This window comes from Mytilus galloprovincialis, chromosome 1, assembly GCF_965363235.1.
Source record: "Mytilus galloprovincialis chromosome 1, xbMytGall1.hap1.1, whole genome shotgun sequence".
Classification (NCBI taxonomy): Eukaryota; Metazoa; Mollusca; class Bivalvia; order Mytilida; family Mytilidae; genus Mytilus; species Mytilus galloprovincialis.
The window spans coordinates 86,286,315-86,311,369 of record NC_134838.1 but is presented as its reverse complement, the minus strand read 5'-3'; the positions used below and the strand labels follow the sequence as shown (position 1 = coordinate 86,311,369).

Sequence of the window (25,055 nt, the reverse complement as noted above, 5' to 3'; positions counted from 1 at the left end):
CTATGGTATAACAGATACCAAAATAGAACCAACCATCTATAAAATAAGATACCAAACAAAAACTACCTATGGTATTACAGATACCAAAATAGAACCAACCATCTATAAAATAACAGATACCAAACAAAAACTACCTATGGTATTACAGATACCAAAATAGAACCATCTATACAATAACAGATACCAAACAAAAACCACCTATGGTATGACAGATACCAAAATAGAACCATCTATGAAATAACAGATACCAAACAAAAACCATCTATGAAATAACAGATACCAAACAAAAACCATCTATGATACAACAGATACCAAAATAGAACCATCTATAAGATAACAGATACCAAACAAAAAACTTCTATGATACATGATAAACCAAACTAGGACCATCTATGATACAGTCAATACCAATCAAAAACCATTAATGTACTGGTATATAATTTATCTTAAATGATACATGTTGGGGCTAAGCAACAGATATATTATATGTTGTGGTAAGTTGATAGATAATGTCTATACATGATAAGACCTATAAGCTGATGTATAAACACCAAATTTTCTTTCTTTAAGAAAATTGTATATTTTTCAGATAATGAACAACAACAAGTAGATAATCAAGAACAAAGGAATGGAAAGCAGGAAGAGGAGGAAGAAAAAGAGCCAGAAATAATATATCCTGAGGGATACGCTCCTGTCCCTGCTAGTGAACCGGACTTGTCATTAATACCTAAAAAAAGTGCTTTGAAAGGGGCAGGTGGAGCAGGAGGAGGGGATATTAAGCCTGTCACGCCTGTGGCTAGAGATAAAAATGATAATCATTCTCATGTGAACTTTTCTCATGTAGATGTTATAACTGCACCTCAGATATCAAATGTGATAAAACAGCCCTCACCAAAGCCTTCACCAAAATCTACACCCTTATCTAGTGCTATGGCACGGCCAAAACTTAGAGGTGGTTTAGCGTAAGTTTGTACTAAATAAATCTTTGTTTTTGATTTATGATTTTATTTAGGTTAAAAAGGAATTAAGAACCATCTATGTCTGTTTTTTTAAAATCATTCTGTTACATGACAAACTCTTGTTATCACTTGTACTGTGGATTCAATAATTTCGTTGGATACCAATTTTTGTAGATTTCGTGTGTACAAGTGAACCACAAATTTAAATGTTCAATTACAAATTTTTTAAAGAAATATTTGCAAACTTTGCCAAAACAATGTAAATTAAATATCAACGAAAGTTTTCCTCCATCCACAAACATTGGTACCCACGAAAAAGCTTTAAGTTGAGCATGCATTATAAAGAATAAGGACTTACATAACTGCTGTAAATTCAGAAATTATTGCAAGGTTTTTATGCCCCACCTACGATAGTAGAGGGGCATTATGTTTGCTGGTCTGTGCGTCTGTTCCGTCCGTTTGTCCATCTGTCCCGCTTCAGGTTAAAGTTTTTGGTCAAGGTAGTTTTTTTATGAAGTTGAAGTCCAATCAACTTGAAACTTAGTACACATGTTCCTTATGATATGATCTTTCTAATTTTAATGCCAAATTAGATTTTTAACCCCAATTTCATGGTCCACTGAACATAGAAAATGATAGTGCGAGTTGCAGGTTAAAGTTTTTGGTCAAGGTAGTTTTTGATGAAGTTGAAGTCCAATATACTTGAAACCTAGTACACATGTTTTCTATGATATGATCTTTCTAATTTTAAGCCAAGTTAGCTTTTTTATCCCAATTTCAAGGTCCACTGAACATGGAAAATGATAGTGCTAGTTGGGCATCCGTGTACTTTGGACACATTCTTGTTATTAATGCTAATAATGTAAATGGGTAATAATTCCAATGATAAGGAGGTACATTCTGATATTGAATCCTTAAAATCTATGCAGAATTTCCTTAAATCACAATAATAAATCTGGCATTCATGTCCCTTCTTTAAAAATCACAATAATTAGGGCCCCGCCAAAGGCGGGTCGCCCTATAGTGATCAGTCTGTCCGTCCGTCCGTAACACTTTGTAATAACTTTGTGTCCGCTCCATATCTAGAGAACCATTATGATTTCATACTTTATACTTTACATGTTTATTAACCACCACCAGAGGGCGTGTCATGATGTATGTACAACTTCCTAGGTCAAAGGTCAAGGTCAGTTGACAACCCTGTGTCCTGTGGTGAAGATCGTGTCCGCTCTATATCTTGAGAACCGTTATGATTTCAAAGTTTATACTTGACATGTATATGAACCAACACCAGAGGGTGTGTCATAATTTATGAACGACTGCCTAGGGCAAAGTTCAAGGTCAAAAACTTTGGTTTCAGTTGACAACCCCATGTCCTATGGTAAAGATTGTGTCCGCTCTATATCTTGAGAACCATTATCATTTTAAAGTTTATACCTGAAATGTATATAAACCAACACCAAAGGGTGTGTCATAATTTATGTGCAACTTCCTAGGTCAAAGGTCAAGGTCAAAAACTTTGGTTTCAGTTGACAACCCTGTGTCCTATGGTAAAGATCGTGTCCGCTCTATATCTTGAGAACCGTTATCATTTCAAAGTTTATACTTGACATGTTTATAAACCAACACCAAAGGGTATGTCATAATTTATTTACAACTTTCTAGGTCAAAGGTCAAGGTCAAAAACTTTGATTTCAGTTGACAAACCCATGTCCTATGGTAAAGATACAATTTTTTAATGCACATTATTCACAGCGGGGCCCACAGAGATGGCTCCCATCTCAATGATATCTAGTTAATCTGGCATTCATGTCCCTTCTTTAAAAATCACAATAATAAATCTGGCATTCATTTCCCTTCTTTAAAAATCACAATAATAAGTCTGGCATTCATTTCCCTTCTTTAGAAATCACAATAATAACTCTGGCATTCATGTCCCTTCTTTAAAAATCACAATAATAAGTCTGGCATTCATGTCCCTTCTTTAGAAATCACAATAATAAATCTGGCATTCATTTCCCTTCTTTAAAAATCACAATAATAAATCTGGCATTCATGTCCCTTCTTTAGAAATCACAAAAATAAATCTGGCATTCATTTCCCTTCTTTAAAAATCACAATAATAAATCTGGCATTCATGTCCCTTCTTTAAAAATCACAATAATAAATCTGGCATTCATGTCCCTTCTTTAAAAATCACAATAATAAGTCTGGCATTCATTTCCCTTCTTTAGAAATCACAATAATAACTCTGGCATTCATGTCCCTTCTTTAAAAATCACAATAATAAGTCTGGCATTCATGTCCCTTCTTTAGAAATCACAATAATAAATCTGGCATTCATTTCCCTTCTTTAAAAATCACAATAATAAATCTGGCATTCATGTCCCTTCTTTAAAAATCACAATAATAAATCTGGCATTCATGTCCCTTCTTTAAAAATCACAATAATAAATCTTGCATTCATTTCCCTTCTTTAAAAATCACAATAATAAGTCTGGCATTCATTTCCCTTCTTTAGAAATCACAATAATAAATCTGGCATTCATGTCCCTTCTTTAAGAAACCACAATAATAAATCTGGCATTCATGTCCCTTCTTTAAAAATCACAATAATAAGTCTGGCATTCATGTCCCTTCTTTAAAAATCACAATAATAAATCTGGCATTCATGTCCCTTCTTTAAAAATCACAATAATAAATCTGGCATTCATGTCCCTTCTTTAGAAATCACAATAATAAATCTGGCATTCATGTCCCTTCTTTAAAAATCACAATAATAAATCTGGCATTCATTTCCCTTCTTTAAAAATCACAATAATAAATCTGGCATTCATGTCCCTTCTTTAAAAATCACAATAATAAATCTGGCATTCATGTCCCTTCTTTAAAAATCACAATAATAAATCTGGCATTCATGTCCCTTCTTTAGAAATCACAATAATAAAACTGGCATTCATTTCCCTTCTTTAGAAATCACAATAATAAATCTGGCATTCATGTCCCTTCTTTAAAAATCACAATAATAAATCTGGCATTCATGTCCCTTCTTTAGAAATCACAATAATAAATCTGGCATTCATGTCCCTTCTTTAGAAATCACAATAATAAATCTGGCATTCATGTCCCTTCTTTAAAAATCACAATAATAAATCTGGCATTCATGTCCCTTCTTTAAAAATCACAATAATAAATCTGGCATTCATGTCCCTTCTTTAGAAATCACAATAATAAATCTGGCATTCATGTCCCTTCTTTAAAAATCACAATAATAAATCTGGCATTCATGTCCCTTCTTTAAAAATCACAATAATAAATCTGGCATTCATGTCCCTTCTTTAGAAATCACAATAATAAATCTGGCATTCATTTCCCTTCTTTAGAAATCACAATTATAAATCTGGCATTCATGTCCCTTCTTTAAAAATCACAATAATAAATCTGGCATTCATGTCCCTTCTTTAAAAATCACAATAATAAATCTGGCATTCATGTCCCTTCTTTAAAAATCACAATAATAAATCTGGCATTCATGTCCCTTCTTTAAAAATCACAATAATAAATCTGGCATTCATGTCCCTTCTTTAGAAATCACAATTATAAATCTGGCATTCATGTCCCTTCTTTAGAAATCACAATAATAAATCTGGCATTCATGTCCCTTCTTTAGAAATCACAATAATAAATCTGGCATTCATGTCCCTTCTTTAAAAATCACAATAATAAATCTGGCATTCATGTCCCTTCTTTAAAAATCACAATAATAAATCTGGCATTCATGTCCCTTCTTTAGAAATCACAATAATAAATCTGGCATTCATGTCCCTTCTTTAAAAATCACAATAATAAATCTGGCATTCATGTCCCTTCTTTAAAAATCACAATAATAAATCTGGCATTCATGTCCCTTCTTTAAAAATCACAATAGTAAATCTGGCATTCATGTCCCTTCTTTAAAAATCACAATAATAAATCTGGCATTCATGTCCCTTCTTTAAAAATCACAATAATAAATCTGGCATTCATGTCCCTTCTTTAAAAATCACAATAATAAATCTGGCATTCATGTCCCTTCTTTAGAAATCACAATAATAAATCTGGCATTCATGTCCCTTCTTTAGAAATCACAATAATAAATCTGGCATTCATGTCCCTTCTTTAAAAATCACAATAATAAATCTGGCATTCATGTCCCTTCTTTAGAAATCACAATAATAAATCTGGCATTCATGTCCCTTCTTTAGAAATCACAATAATAAATCTGGCATTCATGTCCCTTCTTTAGAAATCACAATAATAAATCTGGCATTCATGTCCCTTCTTTAAAAATCACAATAATAAATCTGGCATTCATGTCCCTTCTTTAAAAATCACAATAATAAATCTGGCATTCATGTCCCTTCTTTAAAAATCACAATAATAAATCTGGCATTCATGTCCCTTCTTTAGAAATCACAATAATAAATCTGGCATTCATGTCCCTTCTTTAGAAATCACAATAATAAATCTGGCATTCATGTCCCTTCTTTAAAAATCACAATAATAAATCTGGCATTCATGTCCCTTCTTTAAAAATCACAATAATAAATCTGGCATTCATGTCCCTTCTTTAAAAATCACAATAATAAATCTGGCATTCATGTCCCTTCTTTAAAAATCACAATAATAAATCTGGCATTCATGTCCCTTCTTTAAAAATCACAATAATAAATCTGGCATTCATGTCCCTTCTTTAAAAATCACAATAATAAATCTGGCATTCATGTCCCTTCTTTAAAAATCACAATAATAAATCTGGCATTCATGTCCCTTCTTTAAAAATCACAATAATAAATCTGGCATTCATGTCCCTTCTTTAAAAATCACAATAATAAATCTGGCATTCATGTCCCTTCTTTAAAAATCACAATAATAAATCTGGCATTCATGTCCCTTCTTTAAAAATCACAATAATAAATCTGGCATTCATTTCCCTTCTTTAGAAATCACAATTATAAATCTGGCATTCATGTCCCTTCTTTAGAAATCACAATAATAAATCTGGCATTCATGTCCCTTCTTTAAAAATCACAATAATAAATCTGGCATTCATGTCCCTTCTTTAAAAATCACAATAATAAATCTGGCATTCATGTCCCTTCTTTAAAAATCACAATAATAAATCTGGCATTCATGTCCCTTCTTTAAAAATCACAATAATAAATCTGGCATTCATGTCCCTTCTTTAAAAATCACAATAATAAATCTGGCATTCATGTCCCTTCTTTAAAAATCACAATAATAAATCTGGCATTCATGTCCCTTCTTTAGAAATCACAATTATAAATCTGGCATTCATGTCCCTTCTTTAAAAATCACAATAATAAATCTGGCATTCATGTCCCTTCTTTAAAAATCACAATAATAAATCTGGCATTCATGTCCCTTCTTTAAAAATCACAATAATAAATCTGGCATTCATGTCCCTTCTTTAAAAATCACAATAATAAATCTGGCATTCATGTCCCTTCTTTAAAAATCACAATAATAAATCTGGCATTCATTTCCCTTCTTTAGAAATCACAATTATAAATCTGGCATTCATGTCCCTTCTTTAAAAATCACAATAATAAATCTGGCATTCATGTCCCTTCTTTAAAAATCACAATAATAAATCTGGCATTCATGTCCCTTCTTTAAAAATCACAATAATAAATCTGGCATTCATGTCCCTTCTTTAAAAATCACAATAATAAATCTGGCATTCATGTCCCTTCTTTAAAAATCACAATAATAAATCTGGCATTCATGTCCCTTCTTTAGAAATCACAATAATAAATCTGGCATTCATGTCCCTTCTTTAGAAATCACAATAATAAATCTGGCATTCATGTCCCTTCTTTAGAAATCACAATAATAAATCTGGCATTCATGTCCCTTCTTTAAAAATCACAATAATAAATCTGGCATTCATTTCCCTTCTTTAGAAATCACAATAATAAATCTGGCATTCATGTCCCTTCTTTAAAAATCACAATAATAAATCTGGCATTCATGTCCCTTCTTTAAAAATCACAATAATAAATCTGGCATTCATGTCCCTTCTTTAAAAATCACAATAATAAATCTGGCATTCATGTCCCTTCTTTAAAAATCACAATAATAAATCTGGCATTCATGTCCCTTCTTTAAAAATCACAATAATAAATCTGGCATTCATGTCCCTTCTTTAAAAATCACAATAATAAATCTGGCATTCATTTCCCTTCTTTAGAAATCACAATAATAAATCTGGCATTCATGTCCCTTCTTTAAAAATCACAATAATAAATCTGGCATTCATGTCCCTTCTTTAAAAATCACAATAATAAATCTGGCATTCATTTCCCTTCTTTAGAAATCACAATAATAAATCTGGCATTCATGTCCCTTCTTTAAAAATCACAATAATTAATGCAAGCAATAATTTCTGAATTTACAGTATTATGAAGCTGAAAGAAATCTACACAAGTGACATTGTTGTTTTTGTCTGAAATTGTACACATGTCCATCAGTAATGGTCAACTAACAATTATCTTATATTGATGTCGTAGTTACCATGTTAAAAGTTGATATTCTAATAAAGAGTAAGGAACATGTATATCTGAAATTTTTGCAACATCAAAAGATAATTTGACCTTTATAATAATGTTATATTGACATTTAAATCTTGCAGCAGGTGAGACAGATTTGTTTGTAGAACTCTTGTTGTTACTTGTGGTCTTATTGTCACTGTAAAGGGTTGTTATTCAGTGCCAAGGTAGATTATTTATCTTTTGAAGGACTATCCTTTTTGAAGAAACAAAAATAATTTTGTTCCAATGAATCAGAACTTTAGTAGTGTGTGCATTGATGATATTTTGTTATAAAAATCTTTTAAAACAATTCCATAATGTCTTTCTTATTATACATGTAGTATCAAATTTTTCTTTATAAAAGAAAATGCAGTATTTGGTGATATTTTTACTGGTAATCCTTTAAATATACCTAAAAAGTCCACCATTTCAGATTATTTAGAAATACTGTTGGCTGCATTCTTTACTTATCCTTTAAGTTTGGTACATTCTAGAGAGGCTCCAAGTTAAATTATATTTGTCCGCAAGCAAACATGAAATAAACAAGATTGTGGAAATTGACTTGGCTTCCTTACTGTCGACATCTGAGCTGCAGGAAAAATTCTTTAAAGTAGCAAGCAACAGTGGATGTTATTAATTCTTTTTTTAGCTCACCTGTCCCAAAGGGCCAAGTGAGCTTTTCCCATCACTTGGCGTCCAGCGTCCGTCGTCGTCGTCATCCTGCGTCCGTCGTCGTTAACTTTTAATCTTCTCCTCTGAAACTACCAGGCCAAATTTTACCCAACTTGGCCACAATCATCATTGGGGTATCTAGTTTAAAAAAATGTGTCCGGTGACCCGGTCAACCAACCAAGATGGCTGCCATGGCTAACAATAGAACATAGGGGTAAAATGCGGTTTTTGGCTTATAACTCAAAAACCAAAGCATTTAGAGCAAATCTGACATGGGGGTTAAATTGTTAACAGGTCAAGATCTATCTGCCCTGAAATTTTCAGATGAATCGGACAACCCGTTGTTGGGTTGCTGCCCCTGAATTGGTAATTTTATGGAAATTTTACTGTTTTGGTTTATTATCTTGAATATTATCATAGATAGAGATAAACTGTAAACAGCAATAATGTTCAGCAAAGTAAGATTTACAAGTAAGTCAACATGACCGAAATGGTCAATTGACCCCCTAAGGAGTTATTGTCCTTTATAGTAAACTTTTAACCATTTTTCATAAAATTTGTAAGTTTTTACTAATATTTTCCACTGAAACTACTGGGCCAAGTTCATTATAGATAGAGATAATTGTAAGCAGCAAGAATGTTCAGTAAAGTAAGATGTACAAACACATCACCATCACCAAAACACAATTTTGTCATGAATCTATCTGCTTCTTTTGTTTAATATTCACATATACCAAGGTGAGCGACACAGGCTCTTTAGAGCCTCTAGTTCTTTCTCATAAAGGCAATTATATTTTTTTTTAAAGTATGAATACCCTTTATTATTTATTTCAGGCATTTTTCTACAGACAGCAATAAAGAAAATGTACCTATTCCTGTTTCCATGCCAACAGTTCCTCCAACTACCACGTCTTTCCATTCTAATGATGATTCCTCGTCAGATGATGAAGAGATTCGTTATCGTGATGATGAGGAAGAAGATGAAGAACAAGAACTTAGTAGGTTTTTAATTATTTAGAAAAGCAACCAAATATAAAAATCTTGTAATAGAAATACACTAATGTTTTACGAGTTACTCTCAATTGTAAATTCAAGACACTCAAGAACGGTACCATTTTGATAATTGACTCAGTTATAGTTATTATTAATTTTTAAATAAGGCTTTTGTGATATTTTGTCTTTTCTTTTAAATTTTGGTCCTATACAAGGTTGGGTAGTAAAAACAGCCCTATGAGTTTATCTTATGATAAGGCATTATTTCAAAGATTTTCTCTTACATTTTCTAACACTTATTTACTCAATAATTTTTACTTTTAGTTCTTATACAAATTGTGGTAAAAAGTGACTTTCTGTCCTGTGACTCTGTATCTATCTATATCCATATTTATAGACAAGACAAGGACTGGTTTCTATAGTAATATAAATATTTCAATTGACCAGTATTTGCCAATATTGACTAATATTCCAGTAGTGACCAGGTTGGCAGGAAATACTTGCAAATACTGGTCAATTGAAATATTTTCACAGTTTTTTTTTTGCAAATCTTATGACTATATATTTATGCATTGGTGACATTTAATTTGAAAAAAAATACATGCATTATTAATGTTTTGATGACCTTTCGTTAACATTTCTTTCAAATGATCCAATAATTGATCTGTTCAAAACTATCAGTCAATACATAGAAACTAGGAAAATTATTGTTACAAATTTAGATAATCTTTAAAATTTAGTTATTGCATGACATTGCTGAAGTATAATTTTAATGTTTGAGAAATTAAACATAATTATTAAAAATTTTTGCAGGTTCATTAGCAGCAAAAGTAGCTCGCCAAGATAGTTTAGCAAAATTTTTAAGCGCTCGACCAACACGGCACGAATTAGTAGAGAAAAATATTATACATTCTGTAACAGAAGATCAATTTACAGAGAGGAGGTCTGCCATAGGAACAGCTTTAACTAGGTCTGTATCAACAGAACAACAAACACATCCATTATAAGTCAAATTCATTTATATAACACAAAGCAAATATTCAAAAAGATGATGTCTGAAACAGTTAAAAAGAGTTAGGGTAGAAATCAATTATATGACATTTAAAAAAATATATACTCTGATTTTATATCTTAATTTATATAGATACAGAATTTTTATATTAAAAAAAACCCTAAAAAATATGATAGAGTGAGAGTGCTTGTTATTGACCTTGGATAACAAATAATGTCTATTTTAATATATTTATCTATTAATCTTTTTTGTAAAACATTTTTTGTAAAAAACCAACTTATAAAGAATTCATAACAGTTTGGTGTCCTTTTGATTAATCTTTTGATCTATTATGATTTAAACACCTGATAGTTTTTAGAACAGATTAACACCCAGGGTCAATGTTATAATGACATTTCAAGAAAAGAAAGTCTAGTGATAAAATGTCACCTTATTAAATGGCTATCTGGATATAAAATTTCATGAAAACGATATGTAATCAAGCATTTACTAATTGTTTTCATTCTATTAAGGTAGCACAATACAAAGATTTTTTCACTCCCAATCAGACAACTTTAAACTGATGTAATTCATTTCATCCTTCTTTATATTTTATAAATGAGGTACCAAAAGAAAGAAGAAAGATTAATCTTTCAAGTTGTGATAATTTCACTATGACATAATTATTACATAATTAATTGTTATGTAATTAGTTGCTGTATTGTGATGTTCACTCTTGAATGAATTTAGCGTCTTTGTTCTTCAAAGCATCCCAAAATATTTTATAGATTCTTGTACAACACAGCTTGACCTCCAAAACCGTGTCTCAGACTTCCAAAAACATCATTAGAACAAATTTTATAACCCAATTGAATTTAGTGATCTCTTATGAATTGATGTTGCAAACTTCATTGAAGATTTATGAGAGAATGAAATACAATAGGAAAAAATCTGAGACATCGTTGCTATGAATATTAAACAAAGAAGTTAAATTCATTCAAGTATGGACATCACAATATAGCAACTAATTACATAACAATTAATTATGTCATAATGAAATTATCACAATTTGAAAGATTAATCCTTCTTCTTTCTTTTTGTACCTCATTTATAGAATTTAAAGAAGGATGAGTGGAATTACATCAGTTTAAAGATGTCTGATTGGGGATGAAAAATCTTTGTATTGTGCTACCTTAAACCAAAATGATTTTATGAATCCAACCGCCTCATACCCTTCCCCCACAATAAAAACCAGAAGGAATCTGTAGATCTGTAACCTGAAGGTGTTCTATTTATTTGCTTTTACTGACGCAATATCCGTTTACCTAGCTCTGCTAAGTGTCCCTAGGTTAACTTGATTTGAGACAATAAAATGTACGTTTTATGAAGGTCAAGCTTAAAATTCAATACAGTTATCTCCTCAATAACTGTTAATATATTAACAAAACAGTTCAAAAAATTAAAGAACATTTTTCTGAATTACTTTTATACACTTTCTATAGTGCTGTTGACCCAAAATATGAAAAGTCTCATCTTGAGTAGTTGCCGGCAGTCAAAAGTATCTTAAAATGTATTGTTGACAAAAGTATTTTACAACCTTAAAATTATTAAGGTTGATTTTGAGAAGATAGGTCATATGAAAACTGCATACGTAGAAATTTGTGACGAATCAATACAAAATATGACAACATTCTAATAATTTACCTATTGCTAAATTTTTTGACATTTTTGCAATTGCATGAAATACTTTTACACATGTAAAATGATAATGTTTGTTATATTTTACAGACGATTGAGTTTGCGTCCTTCTCAAGAAGAATTAGAACAAAGAAATATTTTACACAGTAAGTGGACACAATTTATTTTACAGAAGTACAGAAAAGTGTACATGTCTAAAAAAGCGTAGTATTTTAATTCTTAAATTTAATGTAAGCTGTAGCTTGTAAGGAATTCTATGTAATATTACAGTGCCTTAAGAAAAAAATATCCAGTGAATGTTTCTGTTGTTAGTATTTTGTTTATTTAGAATAAATTGAGCTAATGAGATTAGCATTAATTTGTTGCTGTAAAACATAAAGGTAATTAAAAAAGACCATATTATGTGATTTATTAATGGATGTCATAGAATTAATTTCTCTTTATTTGATTAAATTTGTAATCAACAGGTGACCCAGTGACCTGTAATCAGATTAATGTAATTGACATGTAGGTGTTACGTCTAAACATGACAGAACGTTGGTCATCTATAAATAAAATGACATGTGACACAAAATTTGTTTTCATTTCCTGCATTGACACCATAAGATCTACTTGATCAGTGAAGATTTGTTATTCACAATATAGATACAAAAATGAATTGCCATGACAATATGAATGTCTCTAACAAACAGTTGAAAAATATGATGAATGTTCTTACGTCTGCAAACTGTAGTTTATTACAAGATTGTTTAAATGTTTTGAAAAACAACATGAGGAATTATTTTCAATATTTGTTAATAGTGCAAAGTAGTGAAGATGCTAGAAAGGAAAAAGAAGAGAAGAAAAAATTTCTGATAAGAAAGGTAATTATTAAAATCTTTGGCTTTTGTTTTTTTACTTTTTTAATCAATCAATTTGAAATTGCTATAAATACACAAAGAGATGATATACCAGAGACAAATACACAAAGAGATGATATACCAGAGACAAATACACAAAGAGATGATATACCAGAGACAAATACACAAAGAGATGATATACCAGAGACAAAAAAATGTTAAGATTAATATAAGTATAACCTGAGTGATGATCCCTTGTACTTTCATATCAACCACAGTTATTTCTAAATTTGGACTTTTAAATATTTCAGACAATAATACTTTTTAATTTAAGATAGAAGCTACTCTTTGTCATTCAATCTTTTGCTAACCCTTGGTACATGACCAAACAGATTTAAATCATTGTAAAAATTAATCATTGTAAAAATGCACAGAGCTGGAAAAATTTCATGCATTCCTTTATTAACCAAATTATTTTACAGGCTTTAAAAATTTGGTTTGAAAATTAAATACTATAAATTCTGTATGTAGGTCTAAGCATGTGAGAAAATTGTTCTTATAAATGATCTAAAAATTACTAAACAAATACAGTGGACACTCACTGCACCAACAACCACTTGCAATGAATTTAGTTTGTTTTCTATATATTTTAGTTAAGTTTTAGACCAAGTATTGAAGAACTAAAAGAAAGAAAAATTATACAGTTTAGTGATTACGTAGAATGGACAGAATGTCACGAGTATGACAGAAGGGCTGACAAACCTTGGACACGGTTAACACCTAAAGATAAGGTCAGTCTATTTATAGTTTTATGATCATGAACTCATGTTATTTTGAATAGACAGAAAAAATAATACAGTTATTTCTTATAATTTAAATCTAAATTCCATTTTAAACCGAAAAACCATGAAAAACGTTGATGACGTCACGGTCACATGACTAAATTATGTCTATGGGCTGATAAACAAAACAACGTCAGCCAATTAGAAGACGTGTTACATCCAAAATTAAATTATTGAATTATATGATGAATAATAGAAAGGATATGGAGTATTCATCCAAGGCACAAAATCAGAACATTCACAGCTAAAAAACACATAAAGCAAAGGAAAAATTCTTAAATATTGTTATTATAAGCATATTTTTAAAGAGCAAACAGCTTCCAGTATCCTACTTTCTTGTTATGAGGCTTCTTCACAAGAAATATTTCATCTAATTGGTTTTACATACAAAGGGAGAAACACCAAGTTTTGATATACATTAGTAGTACTCATTTGTAAAGAGTTAAAACTAAGAATTCTTATTCTTTGCTTTACAGGCTGCAATTAGAAAAGAATTAAATGAATTTAAAAGCAAAGAAATGGATGTTCATGAAGAAAGTAAACATCTAACTAGGTAAGTTTACAAACTACTTTATGGCTACATGCAATTGTTATATTAAAACCAATTTATTTCAGTAAATAATGAAATACCGCTAATTGTTTTATCTGACAACCTATCTGGTATCCACTTAAGGGAACACTACCAGCATAGGAGGCTATGGTTCAGCAGCTCTTTAGTTATTTATTATATAATGAGTTCAAAGAAAACTTTTCAAGATTGTCTTTTAGATTTCTTGGTTAATTGATAAAGGTATGTGGTATGAGTGCCAATGAGACAACTCTTTGTCAAAGTCACAATTTTTTTAAGTAAATCGTTAAAGATCAAAGTATGCCTTCAACTTGTAGAATTGTCTCACACAGAACAGCAATATATAGAGGGCGCCAAAAATTGACTAGTGTAAAACCATTCAAACAGGAAAACCAACAGTCTTATCTATAAAAAATAACGAAACAAGAAACACTTATAAACCACATCAACAAACGGCAACCACTGAACAACAGGTTCCTGAATTAAGACAGGTGCAAACAAATTCAGCCTGTTTGCAAACATTTTAACAGGTGCCTACCTTCACCATTTTACTAGAAATAAAAGAGTAACATCACAACACAGAAAAACGCTATAAAATATCAATTGAAATGGCTTAACTCAATCAAAAGACACATCATCAAAAACAAGCAAACATACATGTACATTAAACGAACAAATTTGATCTATGAGGCAACGTAAACACAAAACCAATGTAAAATGGGGGTAGAGATGTAAACAAAATCAGAAGACAGCTATTTCCTTGGACATAATACTATCAAACAAAATAATGTACAAAGGTAAATAAATATAATTTTGTTGTAAGGAGTACATGAAGTACAGAATTTTTTGTTTTACAAAATAAGTAACCATGTCTGAAATATTTGCTATTGAAAAGTGTAATATGTGGCACGGAAGAAATCATACAATTGCAGTTCATGGAAATTTTTACAATCATGTTTGGAAATATTTTAATTTATTTATTACGCTTTAAATACAGAAAAATGTGAAGCTCTCTTTTTAATCTTTTATATACTGTAATTTAGCAATAATCATTGAATAACTGTATTAACATTTTTGAATGATCTCTTTGTAGATTTCATAGACCTTGACATATATAGACATTTTAGTGATAACCAAATCATATAGCAAAAAGTGCTGGAGCTGGCCAAAACAGACAAACCAGGATTGGTTATACAGTTCTACTGGTTGACAATGTATGTGGAACATCAGGGACTGTATCATGCCAGGACTCTTGTTTTTTTATTGTCAAATTGTTTCAGTTATATGGTACATCAGGGATTTATAGCTTTGCTATAACTTGAATGGGGAATATAAGATTGCATTATTTATATTTTAAATTAAATTGTTATTATTGTACTTAGAATTTTGTTGTTTTATCAATAAATGTTTTCAATTCTGATACAATTTAAAGAAGTGTCTTTTCCTCATAAAAATTAATATATATGTTCCAGACCATATGAGTATTTGGACCGTACGCGTACGGTCCGACCATACGCGTACGGTCGGACCGTATGAGTATACGCGTATGGTCCAGTATGAGCTGACCATACATGTTATTGGATAATATGGGTTACATCTATACAAACATTTATCACAATCTTTATTTTTAGTTTTACAAATTGTTATTATTACATAAGATGGATAAAATGAACTACCTAACAATTTAATTAGATATTTGTTTAATTGTATATCTGAATCCTATTTTGAAACTCTCGCCAAAGGTGACACTCGCTACCAAAAGTATATTTTTCATATTTACATTTTTTCAGTTCATGCATGTTCCTTTCGATTAGCATTTTTTTGAAAGTTGCTAAATATTCTAAAGCAATTGTCCTCCCACATTATTTGCATTCAATTTCAGTGAGAATAATTGTCATAATTCAATTAGTGTATTATGTATTACTGATCTACATGCTTAATACTAGAGATTTACAGATTTAATTAGCGTGAATTTTTTAAATAGTTAAAATGTAAAGTTTTTATTTCAATTACAATTGATTTTTTTTCTATTTATTTGAGAGTTAAGTTATGTTGATCTGTTACATGTATTTGTATCTAGTACAATTGATCAACTCCTTGATATTAGTCAGACCGTACGCGTACGGTCCGACCGTATGAGTATTTCGAAAAAGTACGCATACGGTCCAGACCGTACGCGTACGGTCCAAATACTCATACGGTCTGGAACATATACAAGTACTATCATTTTTTAGAGAAGTATTTGAGCTCTGAACATGTGAAATAAAAAAAATATATAGTTGTGAAATATACTTAACAGAAGAAAAATAAGACACACACTCACAGATGCAAATTAAGTGATAAAAAAATAAATATTTGAGATAAACTTTTGTTTATTCTAACTTTAAGTACAAAAAGATTAAAACGTATTTTTCATGTAAAAAGACACATTTTACCTAAGTATTATAATGTGAACAGATATAAAGCTATTCAAGATCTAGTTCTGTGTGGAAACAACTGGTATGATGATAAGGTCTATAATGAGAGAGATCCCCATATTTAGCATAGCTTGATCAATTTTAAACATATAAGATTGAGATGCAATATATAAATGTACCCATGTTAGGTGTATTATATTATACATTTTACATATATGAGATGTAAAATTTTGTTGCATTTTTTGATACATGATCTTGTTAACATTGTATAAATATCATTGGATGAACCTATACATTGTAAATATTTGTCCTCGTGTCATCCTTAAACAAATTAATTTATCTATTTTTTACTTAATGCACCCATTATATGTTAAATTTTTAAATGATGTGCCACATAGGAATAATAATGATTATATTCAGATGATAATTAATTATAAATGTCAACTAAAGTTTTACAACATTTAGATTTTAGGGGTCAAGCAGATTTGTTGCATGTGTTCATGGTTCAATTGACTCTTAAAATTGAAACATTGTTTAATTTAAATTGACATTTTTGAAGCAGTCTTGATATTTGACTTGCTTGCATTTACCTGTTTAAGTGTTGTCGGCTCAAAACTTAAAACTTTTGATAATGAAATTTCTGGAACACACTTTCTCAGTAGGAAATATGTACTTGTCTCCAAGTTTTATGAATCTTTATTTGAACAGGAGTTATACCTTTATTTCTACTCACTTGATTTTAGCAATGGCTACCTGAATACCTGATTTAAAAGCTCCTAATGCAATCTCAAACAATCATAATGTCAAAACTTTCACCCGAGTAAAAACCATGATGGAAACTTAAAAATCTGATAATATGGTGTAAGAATAGAATCTACCATTAGTCAATTCCAACAAGATATATAAGTGAAATTGTTATATTGACCTCTTCTGTGAGTTTGGCTTAGGAAATGAATTGAATTTAAATATTAAGTAACATTTCTTGTGTGGCATAATTTTTTCTTTGACTGCATGCTGTTTAAATGCTTGTTACTAAAGTGAAAACATGATAGTTATGGCTTTATATTAATGATCTTATCAAGCTTTATAAAAATAAATAGATAAACTAAAGACAACTACACTCATGTTTATCACTGAGTTCTGCGTTTATACAAGACAATTGTTTGACCACAATCGAAGTAGTACACATGGGCGTTGTTTTCCTTATTTTCTTTATCTAATATCAGGCAATACACACCTTTTGAAATACATGTATTGACACAGTTATATACCTTGCCAACAAATTAAAAAACATTTAAGAAAATGATTTAATTACAACTGTAAACACAAGATCCAATCAAACCTCTTGCAAGGAATCTGTCTGGATATAAACTAGTGCAAATAAACTTTCTGCTTGCCCACACGGTACACATAATATGTTGTGTTTAATTTAAAATTTGCCTTATATATATACACAAGAAAAGGTTATAGTTTAGTGAAATTTGATTTAGTTTAGTTTGTAAAAATGTCATCTTCTTTGTTCATGGTTTACCAGTAATGGGTCACCATACTCTTTAACATAAATGTATGGTACCAGAGTTTATATTTATATGTAATACAGCTGAACATTATTTGCACACTTCTATATTATGTTCAAAAGATAATTGTAAAATATGAAAATGCAGTATCCATGGTCATTGCTTAAAAAGTCATCTCAAATGAAAAATACTAAATAATAGGATCTTGTGATTGCCAGTATCATGAATCAACTGGGTAGCCATAACCTAATTTCAAGTAAAAACATAAGTATTACTGACAACTTGAATTCAAATCTACAAATCTTTCACACTTAAATATGGATTCATTTATTTTTGTGGATATTTTTCCGAAGCCTGCATACAATTTTAAAGAAACTATTTTAATCTTTGAATAAATTCATTCCTTACAGAAAATAATGAACACACTGTAGTTTAACAGTACTAATTGAACTGCTCATGTATATCTTATAAATTATTAAAGCTAGATACAATCTTAATATATGTATGAAATACACAAAAAAAAATTAGCGATATATGGTTCTTATTTCTTCCTACGGACTATGAAACAGTGTTTTGACACATCAACATCATCAAAATCATTCAACTGATATTTTGCTTTAAAAGATGAGATATTATAGGAACCATAACTTGAATTATTTTTTTTTTTATCCCAAATGAATTTTCTGATCATTATAATTTATTTGCTATTTAAGTGACATCATAAAAATCTCAGTTATATTTTTTTTTCTCAAATCAGTTAATTTATTCTTCATAAATTTCAGAACCAAGGAGTCTTTATGACACCTTTTCCCTTTACTTTAGTGCTAAATGATAAGTCATAATTCTATATAAAAAGTCATGTTTGTGTCTACTGTTCAAAATTTTTTCATTCGAAAAAATAGAGTTTTCATTATCATACAAACAGAAGAGTAGAAAATAAAATCAGCAAATTTTTGCATTAGTTCATTAGATATTAAATACAGTTTTATACAGTACTTAATAAGAAAGTACACCTGCTTTAAGTCACATTATGCTCATGTGACTTCAAAGTGAAATGTGATTTATCTGTAGTAGTTTGCAGTATTGATTATTTTCGCTGTGTACAATTTAATAAATGTTTGTATTAATTTTGTGCAATTTTGTCATAAAATGATGCTTTTATGTAAACTTAATAATAGTTGCTGCATTTTAATATGAAAAGAAATACAAAAGGCTAGACAACTTGAACATTAGTTATTGATAAATGTTAGAAAAAAAATTACTGAAAATTTCCCTTTTAAGAGAATATAACATTATATCTAACAAAATTTTACCATTCATGCAATGCCAAGTATGCCAAAAAATATTTAAATGTGCCAGATAATTCTAGTTTCATGGGGCCAGTCTCATCTAGTGTCTGGTTACTAATCATCCATGCATGACCATAATAATGGTAGAACCGATACTGTTTCTCTAATAACTTTATTTGTACACATGATAATAGCTTAAAATCAAATTTGTAAGATAGATTTTGATTTAAGTCCAAATTGAAGATTATATTTTTTTCATTAGTGAAAGAATTTTTGTCTTTTGTTAAGCAAAACATAACAGAATGGTGACGAGAGGAAAATTTCTTTCACAAGTTGGGGTTTAACTTTATATTCAAGATGAAGAAAAATCAGTAGAAGGTTTATCCTACAGAACTACAGCAACAAAATCACGGGAAATTAACATTTCATTTCTAACTTAAGTGATTTTATTTTACCTTATTGCTACCTATTATTCAGAAAATTTTCTTTATCATTTTCATATAAACATGACAATTGTTATTTCCAGGGGTAATTAATTAAAAGTGCTTCATATTTCATCTTAGAATGCAGTAATTATACATGTAACAGATTTTTAATTTTGATTCTTCATATGTCCATTGTAAGTCTTATCATTTGTACTGTTTCAACAGAGACTTTGTTGAAATAAATTATCTTATTTACAAAATATGTTGTTTTTTGATGCCACAACAAGTAAATGTTGGAATCTACAGAGAACATTTAATTTATGGAGGACATTTTAATGGTCAATTTTCATTGTACATTTCCTCAGTTTAAGAAGTACACTTGCACATCCATGACTTTCAAAAAGGGGACACAGAGGAGCTGTCAGGGAAATAAACAAACATAAATTTGCTTCCACAGAAATATTAAAGATACCAAGCACTGCTCATCCTGTCACATTTTCATATCCAGTGGAAACATGAAATCTGGGGCAAAATCCTAGTTTGGCACACCCATGTAGTTTTAAAAGTTCTCATCATAATGAACAATGTGTGAGAAGTTTCAAGTTGATGTAATCAAAACTGAATGATACTTCATGAGGAACTACCTTCAAATAAAACTTTATCCTTATACTGGATGGATTGATGTACAGACAGGAAAACTTAACACCAAGCCTACTATCATTGATGGGACACATAAAAGAAGTTACTCCCATATTCTTGTCATAAGTGTACACAATTCTAGTTATTAAGTTTAATTAAACTTCAAACTTTCCTGAAGTGTATTATGTGAGTTTGTGGTCTAGTGGTTAAGACTGATGGAGGTCCTGAGTTAGATTTTCACTCGGGGTGCTAAAAATATCAGTACATCAAAAGGGTAAAATTCACCCTCTCACACACATCTCTGGTACCTACACTGGAGTTTAAATAAATAATGGATAGTATGGGGGGCTCGGTTGGTCAAAGTTGTTCCCGACTTTGACCTTGGGATCACTCTGCTGGATATCTCTTCGGTTTGTATGTTCCTGCCGAGCAGCCCTGGGTTCTCTCCGAGTACTTTGGCTTCCTCCACCATAACAGATTCTGCCCAGTGTCCTAACACTCCCTGGTGTTGGGGTGGGGATTGTCCTTGTAAATATTGAACATTGTAAATATATTAGTGACACATCACCATTAATCCCGATAGGGAGTGTACACAGATTCCACTGTACACTTGCAGCTATTGAGGGGTGCTCCGTAAAATGGAGGGATCTATGTACATACATACATACATTACCAACTTTCCTTATCTGATGAAATATTATTTTACAGCAGATTCCAACGAGTATGAAACTACAGTAGATTCTTTGGTTAGCTTCCTTGCTATCTCAACCATGAAATCATTATTAGGTAAGGTATACAAGCCTTTGGGTGGAGTCAATAGTTAAACAGAGAACCAATCAGAACTAGTGACAGAATATAAACATTGTAAAACTAGTTTTACAACTTAACAAGCATGTTGTAGGTGTGTTTGATTTGCCAATTTTATTTCAATCAATTACTCAGTTCATTTATAAATCCAGTTATGTGTATATACTTTACAATGGTACAATCTCGGCGTGAATATATAGTTTATGACCACTTCTGTAGCTTTGAATGACAAATTTTTCAAACTGCAATAGTATAAAAACAGCAAAGTTAATGAATAATAGAAATGGGCCATTTTGTACATATACGAAGGGGAAACTTCGAGCAAGCATTATTATTTATAGTATCATTGCATTTAAAAGTTAAACAGGATTTTGTGGCAAATAAACCAAGATTTTTGTAGAAAATCAACAAATATTTTTGTAATAAAATTTTAATCATAGATTACTCACTTGATTTTCTATGATGTGCTATCGTTTATTGTTTACACAAAGTTCTAAACAACCTTTAAATTAAAAAAAAAATAGTCACCAGAGTTGAGGGTACCCTAGAATGTGTACTTGAATTGGTTGTTTAAACCAATTTCTAAATTTATAAACTTGTTTTAAAGAAATCATTGCTAGCACTGTTTGCAATATCCTTTATCTATCAAGCACCAAATTGCTAACTATGAGAGTACAAGGGGAAATGCTGTGGATTTTCTATAAAAGTTCCATTTGTTTAGCATTGAATCAACACAAGGGTACATCCTCGTTGAACAAAACATAAACCTTAACTCCGCTTCTCATTTATTGTAATACAAAGAATTTTTTAATTCATTCAAAGACTATAGGAAATGAAATTTAATTTGCAAAGTTAAGGAAAACCTGTTTGTATGAAACATACATATTGTAAATTATAAATAGGCTATTGATATGAGTGTTTTCATTGGATGATGAATTGGTGTTATGCTCCTCCCAATTTTAAGGTAATTATCATTTCATGGTTGAGCTAGCCAAAGAATATACTTGTAGCTTCGTACTCGTTGGAATTTGCTGTAAATTGTTGTGAGTTCTTAACAAGATATTAAATCAAAGTAGTTTATAGCCAGTTTATAGCCTTTAATGTTTTAACCACATTCAGAAAGTAAGAATTTGTTGATTCTTGTATAAATTTAACTATTCTAATTTTAATCATAGCCTGGCTTTAATGAAACACACAACAATAAAATCCTTTCATAGATACATGCTCCTTTCGTAAAAGTAGTGGTAACCCTTACTATGCAGGAGCCATATTATTTCAAAAATGCTGTTATTTGGCTCCAAAGGCTCTCTCCATACTTTTAGAGGTCAACTGTATGACATTAACTTTGAAGTTGATTCATGTTCCCTCACTCTAAGACTATTTATTGACGTGTTTCTCAGGTTTAAAGTACATTTTGAGCTTAAATGCAAGGGGTGGGTTTCCCTTCAGCATCCTGACATACACAGTTCAGAGGCCTTTAACTTCCAAAAATTGTGTAAACCCACAGGAATATAAGTACTGATCATGTTTATAATTGAAACACATTAAGGGTATGACTCCTTCCAGTTGAAGCCAAACTAGAGGCTCTTAAGAGCCTGTGTCACTCACCTTGGTCTATGTGCATATTCAACAAAAGACAGATGGATTAATGACAAAATTGTGTTTTGGTGATGGTGATGTGTTTGTAGATCTTAATTTACTGAACATTCTTGCTACTTACAATTATCTTCATCTTTAATGAACTTGGACCATTAGTTACAGAGGAAAATATTTTGTTAAAAATTTACAAAATATATGAAAATTGTTAAAAATTGACTGTAGAGGGCTGTAACTCCTTAAGGGGTCAACTGACCATTTTGGTCATGTTGATTTATTTGTAGATCTTACTTTACTGAACATTATTGCTGTTTACAGTTAATCTCTATCTACAATAATATTCAAGATGATAACCAAAAACGGCAAAATTTCTTTAAAAATTACCAATTCAGGGGCAGTAACCCAACAACCGGTAGTCTGATTCGTCTGAAAATTTCTGGTCAGATAGCTCTTAACTTGTGTTAGATTTCCTCTAAATGCTTCGGTTTCAGAGTTATAAGCCAAAATCTACATTTTATCTCCTATGTTCTATTTTTAGCCATGGGGGCCATCTTGGTTGGCCTGGTCACGCCACACATTTTTTAAACTAGATACCCCAATGATGGTTGTGGCCAAGTATGGTTAAATTTGGCCCAGTAGTTTCAGAGAAGATTTTTATAAAAGTTAACGACGACGGACGACGACCACGACCACAACGATGACGACGGACGACGGATGCCAAGTAATGAGAAAAGCTCACTTGGCCTTTTAGGCCAGGTGAGTTAAAAATGTAAAAAATCAATAAACTCCCAATTTTTAGTGCAAATAATCTTTATTAGACTGCTGTACCCAGATTATTTCACTTTGACCTAAGCTTTGTTGTGGTTAATGTGTTCACTTGGGTCCACTCTGCATACAGGCTCAAGTAAGATACATCTATCAGCATAACTCAGTCTTCCAGGTAAATTTGTTAGATGAAAAATTATCAAATTTACGCTTTCTGCACCTGAAGACCAACTTTGAGCCGAAATATAATTTTCTAGCCAGCTGATTGTTTTATCTTCATAACTCATCAATGATGCACTTATAGAAAAAGTCAATTGGTAAAAAAAGAACAAATTTAAGGTTTTATAAATTACAGCTAAGGTAATCTATTCCCGTGTAGAAAAACTAATCAAAGTGTTGTAAACAGTTTATTTTGATATAATAATGATTCTTTAATATTATGTTTTATGTCCTAATTTAGTAAGTTACAAGTTGATCAGATCCAAACTTCGAGGTAAAGTACCGGTACCATTTGTTTTAACCCAGAATGTACTGGTTTCACTCTTTCACATTTGGAAAATAACATAATATGGCATAAATTTAAAGTTCCCATCATAATAAGCATGTGCTGTGTGAATGCAGTAGAATGTGTTCCCCGTGCCTGTAGTGTATGCACTTATATTTTTAGTCAGGGTTTTTGCTTGCTGTCTACATATTTTATTAATGTTCTGTTCTCAAATTGTCTCATTGGCAACCATAGCTCATCTTATTTCTATATGTGTACTGAGTTTCAAGTTAATGTGGCTGATGGTTAGTACGCTTGATCACTGAACAATGAAAATTAGGTCAAGGACAATAGGATCAACAGAAATTTCAAAACAAAAGGCATCTATATACAAAGTATGAAGGATTCAGGTCTTCTACCTTCTTAAATATAAATTTTAAGGAAGTTTTTTAACACTGCCTCAACTTCTCTCAACAACTACTGTGGATTCATTTATTTTCGTGGGTACCAATTTTCGTGGTTTGAGGAAAACTTGCATATTCATTGGTATTTAATTTCGTGGTTTCGACAAAGTATGCATATATTCCTTTAGAAAATTTGCAATTCATTGAATATTTAAATTCATGGTTTCCCGGTACCCACGAAAATTGGTATCCAACGAATAATAATGAATTCACAGTAGTTACCCTAAGGATGATTGTGGTCAAGTTTGGTTTCATTTGGCAATTTCCAAGAAGAAAGTTGATGTACATAAAAAGATAACACATACCATGTGATGGCAATAGCTTAAACTACCTGTTTTAGCCAGGTGATTTGATACAATTGTTCTAGTACACCACAGTATTCGTTTTTTAAGGTGAAGACACTTGTTTTACATCACAAGTGATGATCTTTTTATTGCTTATTTATCTTCCAAATTTGAGGCAATGAATATAATGAAAACCCGAACAAACCTGAAAGA

At 30.8% G+C, this 25,055-nt stretch overlaps 1 protein-coding gene across 5 annotated transcripts in view; it reads left to right on the top strand.

Annotated features, from left to right (window-relative positions):
• LOC143042871 (phosphatase and actin regulator 1-like) overlaps positions 1-15,589 on the top strand; it is a 57,118-nt gene extending 41,529 nt beyond the window's left edge. For all 5 annotated transcript variants that reach the window (XM_076215394.1, XM_076215363.1, XM_076215369.1 and 2 more), the window contains 8 exons: positions 590-962; positions 9,059-9,222; positions 10,031-10,187; positions 11,997-12,052; positions 12,708-12,769; positions 13,399-13,536; positions 14,064-14,140; positions 15,249-15,589. In XM_076215394.1, the coding sequence (XP_076071509.1) occupies positions 590-962; positions 9,059-9,222; positions 10,031-10,187; positions 11,997-12,052; positions 12,708-12,769; positions 13,399-13,536; positions 14,064-14,140; positions 15,249-15,264 (1,043 nt within the window). In that variant the 3' untranslated portion in view covers positions 15,265-15,589. The remainder of the gene's footprint in view (positions 1-589; positions 963-9,058; positions 9,223-10,030; positions 10,188-11,996; positions 12,053-12,707; positions 12,770-13,398; positions 13,537-14,063; positions 14,141-15,248) is intronic.
• Positions 15,590-25,055: the final 9,466 nt, after the last annotated feature.